We start from the raw sequence: 13690 nt of genomic DNA on the forward strand, positions 1-13690 counted from the left end.
CCCCGGAACCCCGGCCCCGCCCACCCCGCCCTCCCGACCAATCCCCGCAGCGCTCCCGATGACTGACAGCACAACGTCCTGCCCCTCACCGCCAGGCCGATGGGCGGGGCGTTCCGTGACGCAACCCTCAGTGCCTTGAGCGGCGGGCGGACTGACCAATGGGAATGCGTATTCGCGCAGGGGGCGTGGCCTCCCCGCCCTCGAGGCCCCGCCCCGGCGCGGCGCGGCGCCTGCGCTGCACCGCCCCCTGGCGGCCGCGGGGAGGGCCGTCGGTCGGCGCTGCGGCAACATGGCGGGGCGGGTAAGTGGGGGGGACCCGGCCGGCCGCTATCGCCATCCCCTGCCCCCTCCTCCGCTCCGCTCCTCCCTGCCCCGCGGCTTTGCGAGCTTCTCGCGTTCCCGCTGCCGGGAGGCCTTTCAGCCCCGGGGGTCCCCCGGCAGCGCTGTGAGGCTGTGGTGACCCCCTCGCCCCCGGCGGTGTGGGGGGTCCTGACGGGCCTGTGGGGCTGTGGAGACGCCCCCGGTGTGTGGGGGGCTGGCGGTGACCCCTCTCCCGGTGTGCCCTCTCCCGGTGTTCCCCGGGGCTTTCTGGAGGCTGAGGTGGCCTCTTGGTGATGTGGCATGTGGGACAGGACTGGGTTCCTTCAGGAGCCGGGCAAGGGTGACCCGTCTCCTTGTGGGGCAGGATTTTAGGGTCCCCCAGGGGTGCTGTGGGACCCGGGTGGCCCCTTGGCAGCGTGGGGTTTGGGACAGGACTGGGGCTTCCCTCAGGAGCAGGGTGACCCCTCTCCATGTGGGTGTGAGGCAGCATTTAGGGTTCCCTCAGGGTGCCGTGAGGTTGTAGTGGCCTTGTGGGGTGCAGAGCTGAATTTTGGGGTTTCCTGGAGGTGCTCAGAGGCTGTGGTGACCCCTTGTGCTGTGGGATGAGCATCCGGGGCTCCCTCAGGAGTTGGGGTGCCGCCTGTCCCTGTGGTGAGGGGCAGGACTGTGGGGTGCCCTGGGGGTGCAGTGAAGCCCCGGGTGTCTCGGTGCTGCTGTCAGGATTTGGGGTGCCCGGGGTGCTGTGAAGCTCTGAGACCCCTCTCCCTGTGGGCTGTGGGCAGGGACCTTTAGGGATGCTGTGACAGGGGTGATCCCTTGGTGCTCTGGGATGTGGGGCAGAATTGTGGGATTCCCTGTGGGTCCGGAGTGCCCCTGTCTCCATGGGGTGTGCAGCAAGATTTTAGGGTCCCCTAAAGGTGCTGTGAGGTTATGGTGACCCCTTGGTGCTGTGGGATACAGGGAGATTTTCTCATTTGAGAATCAGCCAGGTGCTGTTTTATAATGTGAGTCCACCTTTTGTTGTGTGGAAACATCTTAAAAGGTTGTGCAGTGTTTTTGTTCTGTATTAATTTAAAAAAATCAAAAAATCCCTTATTAGTGATAGATCACATCAGCTAGTGGCCAGAAAGGCTTTAAAAGGTGAAGGAACAGCCTTGACTGTGAAATCCCTTCTTGTGGTGCCTGCACATCCCCTCCTTTGCAGGTGTCCAGGTGCTGCAGGATGTGTTTGGATTGCTCTGCTCTTTGCCAGGAGCTCAGTCATGCTTTGCTGGGTATCAGCCTGGGAAAATCACATTTTTCATTCATGCTTGCCTCTGGCTGGAATCTTGTCTCTAGGCCAAGTCATTTGGTGGTTGAAATGCTGGGGAATTGGTTTTCCAAGTGCTTTTTGCACTGTGCTGGGCTGTGGATGGAGGGCAGCTGGTGCAGTGCTGTGGTGCAGAGCAGAGGTGAGAAATCTGGCCTGGTGACGTGCCATGCATCACAGGTGCTCCACTGCCACCCCTGAAATGTGCTGAGTAATTGAGAAAAACCCCAGACAGACCCATTTTGTGGTCTGTCTCTCATTAAGAGTGTTTCCTCTGTCCCTGCTCCAGATTCCTGGTCTCACCTTCTTCCTTGCACCTTCTTTTCATCTCACCTTTGCACTTAGCCAGGGAAATCTGTGAGCCTTGACTGGCTTTTTTCAGCGTCCTGTTGCCCAGAACAGGAGCCCAGTCTCTGGTCAGTGGTGAGAACCTTTCACCCACACTGGACGTGGTTCTGAGGCTCCCTGGGCCTAACCCAACCTGGCTGCAGTGCCCCTGAGCCCTCCCAGCTGTGTGCTCAGGGAACACCCTGGTGCATGCTGAGTGCTGGGAGTTGGGACTGGGGATGTGGGGAGAAAGGAGAGGGATCAACCTCTACTTTATTCTTCAGCTTTGAGCTTTTCTGCTACTAAAAAATGTGAGACAAATGTGCCTTTTTTTTGACCAGCCTGGGAGCCTGGTGAAGGAAAGGGGGATTTATGTGAATCTAAAAGAAAGATTGCTGCTTAGCTGCCTCCTAGTCTGGCAATTGGATGAGTGATGCTCTCCTTGGGTTATCAGGAAGCTTCTTAGTATTCAGTGTTGTCATGATTTGCCTACAAATGCAGTTGTTGCAGAATTATCAGGTTGTTTAATGCTGCAGAGAGAATCCCCTAGCTGAGTGTTCCATCTCACTCTCCAAGCTAGCTCTGATGCTTCGAATGCTTTCCACGTGAGCTACCAAGGGAGCTGCCTGCTCCTTCCAGCTGGCCCGTGGGCCAGCAGAGTGCTGGGGAGGGTGGGCAGCAGGGGGGGCAGGAGCAGCACCCCAGAGCTGTGTCAGGTAAACACGGAACACTCGGTGGGAGGATGGAGGTGTGTGATATCTCCAGGCACAACAGGTGAGGCTGATGCTGGAACACAGGTGCTGTTCTGTTGTCAGCATTTTTAACAGGTGCTTCAACCTACAAGATGGGAAGAGGAGCTTCAGTGACTCCTCCTGCCCTGCAAATCTGTTCTGCAATGCCATTTAGATCTTATTCTCTTTTACTGGACTGGTGTGATTTGATTTTTGCAGTACATTCTCACAGGGAGAAATGAATGGCTGTCCTGATGTATGAGAGAGACAAAATATTTAAACTTCTAGTAACATTTTGAATAATTCAGGTGAATGATAAGCTAAATCTGGTTGTGTGATGCTGTTTCAGGTGTGTTACTCTGCTCCCCTAATTGCACTGGGTCTCTCCACAGCAAGGAAGAGATGGTGATTAGCAGTGATTGAAGTTTACAGGAAAAACAGTTTATGATGATTAGAAATAATGGCTGTTTCTGTAATAATTTATTCTGCAGCTCTGCATGGGGATCATTAGGCAGAGCAGTGAGGCACCTGCAGGAGAGGGAATGGTGGGAAGCTGCTGTGTCTGTAGCTGGTTGTGGACCTCTTGTACTGAGTGGAGCCCTGGAAGTTCACTGATGCTGTCTGTAACTAATTGATTTGAACTACATCAGGAATTAGTTCCCCAAGGGATCTAGAGAGACCAGATGATTTCTGTGCCTTGTTCCAGTGAGTGTCAAGCTCTGGATGCAGCACAAGCTGCATTTCTGCCTGTGTCTGCACAGGCTGGAGAGCTCCATGGGACTGGGGTGGGGCAGGTGGGTCAGTGCTGCTGGCTCCTCTGACACCCTGTGTGTGCAGGGAACTCATGTGGTGAGGATCCCTCAGCAGGCACTTGTGTGGTTTTTCTTTAAGGAATATGAGATTTGTACTAGCTGAGCTTGTGCAGCAGTTTGTGGTTAGAAATAATGGCTGTTTTAGGGGGTGTCTCTGGTGTAGCACACTCATTTTTGTTCCTCTACTGTTTGGGGCTCCTTTGGGGCAGTGCTGCCCTTAGCCCAGTGAGAGCAGACTCTGCACTGTTGGCTCCTCAAGAAGAGATTCCCTTTGTGGTGGGTTGGAAATGGTTTTGGGTTCACTCAGGTACTGGATGGTGTCTGGCCCTGCAGAGTGGTGCTGTCACTCCTCTCGAGAGCCTGAGCACTGGGTCCTGCTGGCATCTGGTGACACCAGGTGTCCAGCCCAGAGGTGCAGCAGGACTGGGAAGGTGGTGAAGGACAGGCTGAGGCCCTTGGTGCTCTGTGCTGCCAAAGGCAGGGCTGGCCTAACCCTGCTCTCTTCTGCCTCCTGCAACCAGCACAGAATCCCAGAATTATTTGGGTTGGGAGGGACCTTAAACCCACCCAGTGCCACCCTCTGCCATGGCAGGGACACCTTCCACTGTTCCAGGCTGCTCCAAGCCCTGTCCAGCCTGGCCTTGGACACTTCCAGGGATCCAGGGACAGCCACAGCTGCTCTGGGCACCTGTGCCAGGGCTGCCCACCCTCCCAGGGAAGAGTTTCTTCCTAACATTTAATGCATATGATATACCTGAAACAGCACTAGACAATTAATAATATTTGGCTTATTATTTTCCTGAACTATTTAAAAATAGGTAAAATGTAGACAATGTGGTTTTAGGTTGGATGGTTTGGTGGGACTTTGAAATAATGGGGGCTGAGCTTTATGTTTATGGGTTAAAACTGTAAGGTGATTTCTGGTAACATATGGAACCAGCCTTCAGAGATGCAGGGGATGTCAGGCAACTAAAGAAAGGTTTATGAATCAACTTAGCTCCTTCTTGCAGCCTGCTACTGTTCCTGCTATCATCACTTAGTATTTTTTTAGTATTTCCTGGTGTATAATATGAAGAAATGGGTTTTTAGCAATGTTGCAGGGAAATGGGAGAAAACTCTATCTGAATCTCTGTTTCTGTGATCACTTTTGCAACTTCATAACTCTCTTATGAAATCAGCACAAATCAACCTGTGTCCTGCTTTCAGGACTTCTACCTTGCTGAATTATTTAAAACAAAGTCACATAATTTGTTAAAAACTCGACAATTATTTAGAATGAAATTCTGAAGACTGTGTGAATGTTTGTGGGCATATCTGGCCCGGTCATCTTTGATTAATTTGTTGCTTGGCTCAGTGTTGCAGAAGCAGTGTGTCCTGAGCTTGTGTTTAAAGAGTCACTGCCAAAGGGAGATGTCACTGCTGCCTCTCCATCTCCAGTTTTTGGGGTGCTGGTGTGTCACACCTCTTCTATTATGTGGACCTGCCAGAATAATTAAACTTAGGTCACAATTTTTTAGTAGGACAAAGTCTTTTAAAAAAGAGAAAATCTTTTTGAGAATAATTTAAAGTGTGAACTTTGTAAGTATTACATTTATTTATTTTTTTTCCCAGAGCACAGCAAGAGCTTCTCTTTTCCTCTCCTGTTCTGGGTTCTGTGCCTCAGACCATAGAGGTCATTCAGAAGAAGACCTGGGGTTCAGGATAAACCCTGACTGAATTTGGAAGAAGTTCTGGCATAAAAGCACATCTGGTTGAGTCCACAGAAAAGCAGTTGCTAGACAGTAGTGGCACTTCTGTTTTGCTGAATTACCCAGCAGGCAGGATGTAGTTTCAGTGCAATGAAATTACCATTGATGCTTTTTGGGTTTTTTACATGAAAACAAATAAAATGTTGGTCCCCATGTCATGGAGTGATCTTGGACACGTTCAGGTGCCCTCACAAGTGCAGGAGAGGACGGGCTTTAGGGTGAGCTGGTGCAGTGACACCCCTGAGCAGTGGGACAGAGATCTTGGGAACTGCAGTGGCTTTTGGAAGCATGAGGTTCAGCCTGGGGGCTCTGCATGATGTGTTCAGGATGTTGTCTCACATCAGGGGGGTTTTCTGGCATCTGGCAGAGACCAGAGTTTTGTGATGAAACATCTGTGTTGACCATCTCCAGAAGGTTTTCAGACCCCCAGGAACTGGAGAGCTCTGTTGGAGAAGTCTGTGAACAGAAAAAGCCAAACAAGAAATGCAGTTGCTAAAATTAATGGAAGAGCATTTGCAGTGCCCTGGAGCTGTGTCTGAGCCAGCTGATTGTGCTGCTGCTCATAAAGCAAGGCTGGGTGTGCAGTTCCTCAGGCACTGCTGCTCTGCTCCTTCCTCTGCAGGCAGATCCTGCCCTCAGGGAGGTCAAAGGTTTGAAGTATGAAAAGATTTAACACGTTTCACCTGTCTCCTGGGACACACTAAAGCAATGACCTTCTGTCAAAAAATCTGGAGTAATTGATGCCCTGGAGTTGTGTCATGTGCTCTTTCTGTAAAAAATAGAGCAATATTGCAAGCTGCTGCATCTTGAGCTGCTGGTGGCTGTGTGGTGTTTGGTACCTCAGGGTCGTGGGGAGTTCAGTGCCAGGTGTTGCCCTGTGCCAGTGCTGGGACAGCAGCATCCTGACCTTTCTCAGGGCAAATTCCAAGGGGGATATTTTTAACATTAACATATATTCACATTGTCCCTGTTGCTATTGGGTAACTTTTATAAATAAATGGAATGAAATTTGCATCTGTGAGGTGTCCTCACTGCTCATGTGGCAAAATCCTGTGACCTGCATCCTAGGCCCTCAGCTTACTCTGGTGGGGTGCTGGTTCATTCCCTTGGCATTTTTAAAAGATGTTTAGATGCAGTGCAACAAGTAACAATTCCCTGTAATTAAATTGTTGATCATCCTGGCTTGAGAAAGGAATGTGAAGCAACATCCATCAAAAAATGGATGTGTTAATTAAAATGCACATATCCTGAGTCATTATTGCTTAATAGGAAGGTGGACCTGCTGTCCTGCTGAGCTGTCAGAGCAGCTCCCTGGTTCTGTGGCACAGCAGCTCAGGTACAGGTGTATTTTCTGAAATCATTGATTATACTGTGAAGAGCTGATCTGGAGAAGGACATCTTTGAGCACAGCAACCTGTGTGATTCGACTGTAGATGTTCTGCTTGGAGAAGCTCTCCTTTAGGGTTTTTTCTGCTCTGTTGGATCAGGCAAACCCTTGGAACTCTGTTCTTGGGACTATAAATTGTCTTTCTCATGATGTTGACAAAAGCTGGCAATAGCAGAGCCAGATTCCCAAAGCTGTGAGCACTTTGTAACTGCAGGTAAACAACGTTGGAGTGACAGAACTGCAGACCTGAGTTCACTTGAACTTTGCAAACAAAGGGAAGCAGCAGGAAAACCCAGTATTCTTTAATTGTGGGAGAGGCCCTGCTGCCCTTATAAAGTGGTTCTGGGGTGCCAGGACAGGCAGTAATTTCCAGATTCAGGCCCAGAGAGCACAGGGCTGCTGTCAGAGAGAGAAACTGGGAACTGTGTTGAGTGTTTGGAAGAGTGGCCAGTGAAGAGTGTCTGGTTGTTGCCTTGAGAAGCTCCCTGGAACAGAGGCTAGGCTGTGTTAAAGGAATAAAGAAGGCCTTCAAAGGATCCACCTTGGGCAGTGCAAGAGTCGGCCCTGGCTCCACCCAAGATGGACACGAGGTCAGGAGTTTTCACACTTTCCTGAGTTTTGGTCAATTTATGTATTGTTGTTAATTGTGCAATAACAGCTTCAGGTTATGAAGGCCCATCCTCCCAGTTTGCTTTCCCCAATTCGCTGATGTTTGTACTTTTTGGGCCTTCTTGGGCTGGAAAAAGATTGTTTTGTCTAACTAAACGGTGAACTTGCTAATACTTTATATAAGTTCAGAATTATATACTAATGCAGTACAGAACCTGAAAAGCAAGAAAGCTAAAACTTCCCTGTGTCCTGCTGCCCGTCTGTGCTGGGGGAGAGCTCTTGGCAGGCAGGGAGGTTACCACTGCCACGGGCAGACAATGCAGGGGGAGCATTCCCTGTCCCATTTGCAGCCCTGGCTGATGCAGGAGGTGCTGATGGGAGCTCTTCCCTCTCTCCTCCTCGGAGCTGTTTGGGTTTCTGCGGTGCAGCACGATCACGGGAGGTGATTCACGGCGTGGGAGTGGCTCGGGGGGTTTGGGAAGGAGGGATCCATCTCATGCAGGCGTCTCTGGACGCTGTGCTGAGGCTGCCTTGGTGGCAGCTCACTCAGTGTTCCCTGCCTTTGTCAAAAATTTGAATATTACTTCTGAGATTTTAGCTTCCCAATGCATTCCTCTTCATTCAGAGAAGAAAATTGGTATTTCTGAGTTTGTTGTCAAGAGAGAATGCAGCTCCTTCCTGAAGAGAATAAAAGCTTCCAGCAAACACATAGAGGTCATGGGGATCAGGTGGAATGGCCAGCCCTGTGCAGGGAGTCAGGGCTGTGTGTTCCAGGGACAGCAGCTTATCCTGCCAGCACAACCACTGCAGGTCTGGAAGGGCCTGTCTGGCCAGGCTGCTGGTCTAAAAAGTTCCTTGTAGATTGAACTCCTCTTGTGGCTGCAGAAACATGGAAGCTTTATTCAGTATTTTTTAACATGTCCAGAAAAACTATCTGCAAGCTAATAAACTTCCTTAGTTAATTAAAAAAAATTATTTAGAACCACAGCATTTAGGACAACTTGTGTTCCTGAGCCTGGTCCCTGATGGTGACAGCATGTTGTCATTCCTTTTATGAATATTACAGAATTGTTCTTTAGAGGAGCCTTGGTTTTGGCTTTGCTGTTTCCCCCTGTCCCAGAGCCAACTTCCCCTCCAGGTCAGGAACCCACTCTTACCTGGCAGCCAGGAGCTCTGCTGGTGTTGCTGTTTTATGGCCATTTCTTGTGGGTGTAGAGAGCAGGCACAGTCCTTGGGCTTCCCTGTGCTGGGAGCTTGGCTGGTGCTGAGCCAGCTGTGCAGCTCATCCTCCTGCTGCAGCTGCTGCTTGTGCCCTGTGTCCCCAGGTGTGATGTCCACCTTGGCTCCTGGTGTCCCTGGGATCTAGAGATGCAGGCAGAGCTTTGTGCGTGTGCTTCCTGTCAGGAGCATACTCCTGGATAATGTGCAGGATCTGTGATTCATCATGTCAGTTCCCTGTTTATCTTCAGAGCTCCTTTGACATCATAATTCTTCCTGTCAGCATTCAAACTTCATTTTATTGGCAGACCCGTGGTGAGTGAGTGTTTGATTTGGAGTCAGCCACAGTTCCACGCAGCCCACAGAGGCACCTCTGCTGGGGCTCTAGAGAGTGTGGACTGCACTGCTACTCAGGAATTACACCTCTGCAGGTGTATTACAGCTCTCTGCCCTCTTTGGGTGGTGAGCCTCTGGGTTCAGAGAGACTTTGGTGCCCAGCAGCTGCTACAGGAAAGCTTGTGTGCTTTTTGGAGCAGGGATCCCCATCTCAATGCAGCTGGCAGTGGGTTCTGCTGGGGAAATGGAAATGTCTGGTACCCAGAGCTGTCACATTTCCTAACACTCCTCTGCCAGCACCTCTGTGCCAGGAATTCCATCTCTGTGCACCTGCATATACATGGGATGTGTATCTATGTCTGTTTTACACCATGGAGATTTTTGAACATACAGTACTTGAACAATGTTTGTCTTGTACAAACCATGTGAGAACAGGGCACAGAACCAAGCCTGCCTCAGCTTTAGAGGCTGTTTCATAATCTCTTGCTCAGCGTTAGGAAATGAAATGAGTTCAGTTGTCTTGGATGAGGAACATCTTTGCCTTAGCACTTAATGTTTCAGCTCTTCTCAGTACCAGCTGTCAGCAGAGCTCTTCAGTCATTACCACCACCTTATCTCTGTGGGGAGAAACATGTTTTTCCTTGGCTTCCTCTGCCATCGACCTTAATGATTATCAAGAGGTGAATTGACAAAACACAAAAGGTGTGGTTTATGTATGTATGAAAATATCCAAATAGCAGCACCACTTTCTGGGCTTTGGCAGGGGTTTGTACTGGATGATTTCCACAGGGTCCTTCCAACCCCAGCTATTCTGTGGTTTTGTGAACATGTGAGTTTTGTATTTTCTGTGGAGGAAAATGAGTCCTTGCAACTTTGGGAAAAATGAATCTCTGAAAGATCAGATGTTATGGTGATTGTTTCTATTATGTAGCTGTTTGTTCTTCAGGGCAACTTTTCTTTGTAAAAATGAAATATGCCAGTGTCATTAAGCCTCCTTACTGCTTTGTCACAAACCCAGAGGTTTGTCCTTCACGTTTGTCTCTCAAAGTGAGATTTATCAGTGCATCACATAGTCTTGTTTTCCTCTTGGCAAACAGAAGGAATGCTGGAACAGGTCTCTGCACAGGCCTGGGTTTAATAGCAGGTGCTGCCTGGCTGAGGCTGGATGATGGATGCTGGGAATGCTTTAGCAGTGTGCAGTCACCTCCTTAGGACTGTGCTGTCCTTGCAGTCTCCTCTTTGCAGAAACCAGAACAATGCCTGGAGGTATTGGGAAGATTCTTTTGCCTAATTTAACCCTAATTTGCCTTCTTTAAGCCAAATCTATCTATGTTGTGGACGTGGGTGTAACAGCAGCCTGTGAGGGTGTGTGGGTCACCTCCAGCCTGGCAGTGCCAGGGGGTGACTGCAGCAGGTGGCATCTGCTGTCACCTGCAGGAGCTTGCTCTCTGGTTTGTTTGAGCTGTCTTGCCTCCTTGCCAGCAGTAACCTGCCAGTTTGCTTAAAATTAGTTTGTGTAAATCTACTTTGAGATCTCTAGGAATGCTCACAAGGATTTTCCTGCCCCTGTACCCTGATTTGATGTGTTGGTGCTGGCAGTGGGTGTGGGATGGCAGAGAGGGGCAGGTTCTGGGAGTCCTTGTGCTGCTGTCTTGGGAAGCTGGAACCCAAAGTGCAAGAGCTTAAAGTGTTCCTGACAGCAGCACCAGCATATGCCAGCCATGTGTTCCAGCCCTGGACTGCTGCGTTTATGCCAGGAAAGCTTCCTCAGGAGCAGCCTGTGCCTGGGTCCTGGCTGTGACAGCTCAGCTGCTTCACAGAGACGAGGATCCATCCCTGGGAGCAGCAGCTCTGGGATATGAGCTCTGTGGGGAGGCCAGGTAAGAGGGAGCCCCTGCAGCTCCCCACAACAGCGTGGTCCTCCTTCCTGCCTGGGTGATTTCCAGTTTAATTGTCACCTCTTCATGGCCAGATTTCCTCAAGCTGTCCCTTGCACCCTTGTGGAACTCCATGCCTGGGAGTGAGACCCCCGTCTTGCAGCTGTGTGATGTTAAAACCTTTTTAGAATATAGATAACCTTCTGAAGATCTGCAAAATCTCAGAACTTGGGGAGGGTGTGTAGGGGAGGGCTGGGAGCAGAGGTGCTGCCTGAGGTGTTGGTCATAGCCAGGGAGAAATGGGCTCCTGCCTCACCCCGGCAGGAGGATGAGCCAGGCTCTGGGTGCTTGGCATGGCCTCTGCTGCTGCTGCAGCCACGTTATTTCGTGTGTCAGACACCCAAGGGTGTTCTGCCATCCTCTCTGCTGTGCTGCAGAGCTTGCAGTTGTTGCTGGGTTTGGAATGCACTCCTTGCTATTCCTGCATTTCCTGAAACTCTGTGCTCCCAGTGCAGCTTGGCCGGCGCTCGCTGCGTGTAGGAAGCAGTTTGTCACCGAGGATTAAAAATGCACTTGAGGACTAGTGCTGTAAAAAGGTTTAATCCAGGAGCTCCGTATCCACTTTTCTCCAGAAATATCCCCTGTAATGCGTTTTATCAGGGCATGTCCTTCACAAAACTGTGCCCTGCAGATGGGAGCAGAAGTGATAAAATGGTGAATGTTTGCTGTGAAATGCCCCAAGCCAAGGGGCCTCAGCAGACAGGCTGTGTATCTCATAAATCCACTGATGTCATATATTTTATTACGAGAACATTTGAGTCTTTTATTACACTCAGCATTCAGATAGATAAATCTGCTTCAGGTCTTGAACAAAAGTGGAATATTTTTTGATTGTCACATATGTCAAAGGCAATTGAGCATTATTTAGTAAAAGTAACGAGTTGATCCTTTTCTAAATAGCAAGTACTTGAAATAAATCACGTTGTGCCATGAAAGTTGATCTGAACTTTAGAGCAGGCTGGCTGCGGGCCACACTGGGGCGGGAATTTCTCTGATTCTTGTCCCAGAGGGGCTGGGGAGGAAGGCTGAGCAGGGCAGTAACTCCTGGGGAATGATTTGGATGTGTGTGTTGGGATCAGTGTGATTCCTGTGCTTGCTGCTGGGATTTGAGGGTATTTTAAGAGAAAATCCCCCCTGAATTACTTTTAGCAATAGGTTGAGCTGTCAAATAGTTTCTGTTGTGCTGCCTGCAAATTTGTATCTGACAGAGGTAGCTGTGCTTTGATTTTCAAAAATGACACCCTGGGGGGCAAGTTTAGCTTTTCCCCAAATGAAATTTCTTCAGTCCATAGCTATGATAGAAACATCTTGCCTTTTCCATCCTTTTCTCCACTTTTGAAGACTTTTGATCACAGTTTTCATTGTTCAGCCATTGTTTTGTGGTATAATTCTGCAGGGGTGAGGGTGTAGGATGGGGCTGAGGTCCCTCTGCTGTCCCCCCATGCTCCATCCTGCCTCATGATGGGGATGGGGAGCTTGAGCTGGTAGTGCTGCTATTTCGATTTTAAATTTCTGATTGATGAGTAACAGTGGAAAGGACAAAAATAAGCAGAAAAAGGATTGGTCATCTGACATTAGAGAATAAAAAGAAGGGGAGGACTCCCCCAGAAAATTGGTTGCAGTAATTTTTTTCATATTGATAGGCTGGGATTAACTATTTTACCTGATTTTCTTCAGTGTATTGCGGATCTGGGATGTTTCCTATAGAGTGGGAAATATTCACATGTGATATTTCTTTTGAGAAGTGATACAAAGGGATTGTGGGGTTGGATAGCAGCTGGCTCAGGTTAAACCTTCCTGTGGACTCTCAATGCTGCCCTGTACTGCACTGGGTGAAGGGATTTATGGAGAATGGATGCTGAAATTCCAATTTTCTGAGTTATGTTCAGGGAAGAGGGAAGGTCACATCTTTATCCCTCTCTTCCTCCCCACATGGGCTCTGTGACCCAGCCCAGCACTGTGAGACAGGGTTGTAGGGGAACTGCTCTGGCTCCAGGCTGCTTTTCCTTAGCAGTTTCCAGAAGATCCCAGTGCTCTGACACTGTGCAAGAAATACCTTCCAGGGAATGCCGATTACCTTCTGCCTTGTGCCAGCACTGGGGGAAGCTTCACAAGTGTCAGGGTTCACTTGCAAGTTAACAGTGTTTGCCTTGCAGGCTTTCTCCCAGGTAATTTCAAAGTATTTGTGTAGATAGGATAGAAAATATAAAGTACATAGTAGTCCCAAAATGCAGAGTTTTGGGATACAAATACCTGTGACATGTGGAAATGTTTGGAGGAACTTGAAAGAGGAGCTTATTGATACCAGTGGGCTCTGAGAGTGTGCCAGGACTCAGGAGACCTGTTTTGTGCTTTGTGGTTTTGCAGAAATCTTGAGGCTTGGTAAAGGAAAAACAGAATTTTATTTGACATTTTTTCCATCCCTCTCTTGTAGCCTATGCAAGCAGCGAGGTGTCCCACTGATGAGCTGTCCTTAACCAACTGTGCTGTGGTGAATGAGAAGGACTTCCAGTCTGGGCAGTAAGTGTGCACTGTTGCTCTTTCAGCTTTTGACCAAAAAGGAATTGATTTCAAAATTTGTGTGGAGGGGGAATGACATTTCATGTTTGGAAAGGTGAACACAGCAGTTTGATTAACAAAACTTGTGTGTCCTTAGAGAGCAGAACTTTCAATGTGGCTCTTTCTGGAAATGGGAGATGCTGGAAGAAGGGTGACTGTTTCTCTAAATAATTTCTTTCCTGGGAACTGCATCTGCTTAACTAATAGAATAATTATTTTAATGAACTACTTCTTGTGGTATTCTTTGTTTGTTTTGGTTTTGCTGTTGCTCCTGCTACATAGTGAGAATATTTGAACTATTTCAAAAACGTTTTTATCATTTTATTGTCTTACTTGGGGCATCTTCTCACTTTCACATCATTTGGGAGTGCTGAGCAGAGCCAGGAGAGCTCTTGT

At 49.0% G+C, this 13690-nt stretch overlaps 1 protein-coding gene across 2 annotated transcripts in view; it reads left to right on the forward strand.

The window, feature by feature from the left end:
- Nucleotides 1–223: 223 nt before the first annotated feature.
- Nucleotides 224–13690, forward strand: part of NSF (N-ethylmaleimide sensitive factor, vesicle fusing ATPase) — a 77898-nt gene continuing 64431 nt past the window's right edge. For both annotated transcript variants that reach the window (XM_021539885.2, XM_021539884.2), the window contains exons 1-2: nt 224–301; nt 13170–13255. In XM_021539885.2, coding sequence (XP_021395560.1) covers nt 290–301; nt 13170–13255 — 98 coding nt within the window. In that variant the 5' untranslated portion in view covers nt 224–289. The remainder of the gene's footprint in view (nt 302–13169; nt 13256–13690) is intronic.

The sequence above is a fragment of the Lonchura striata genome, chromosome 25, assembly GCF_046129695.1.
Source record: "Lonchura striata isolate bLonStr1 chromosome 25, bLonStr1.mat, whole genome shotgun sequence".
In the NCBI taxonomy this organism is placed as follows: domain Eukaryota; kingdom Metazoa; phylum Chordata; class Aves; order Passeriformes; family Estrildidae; genus Lonchura; species Lonchura striata.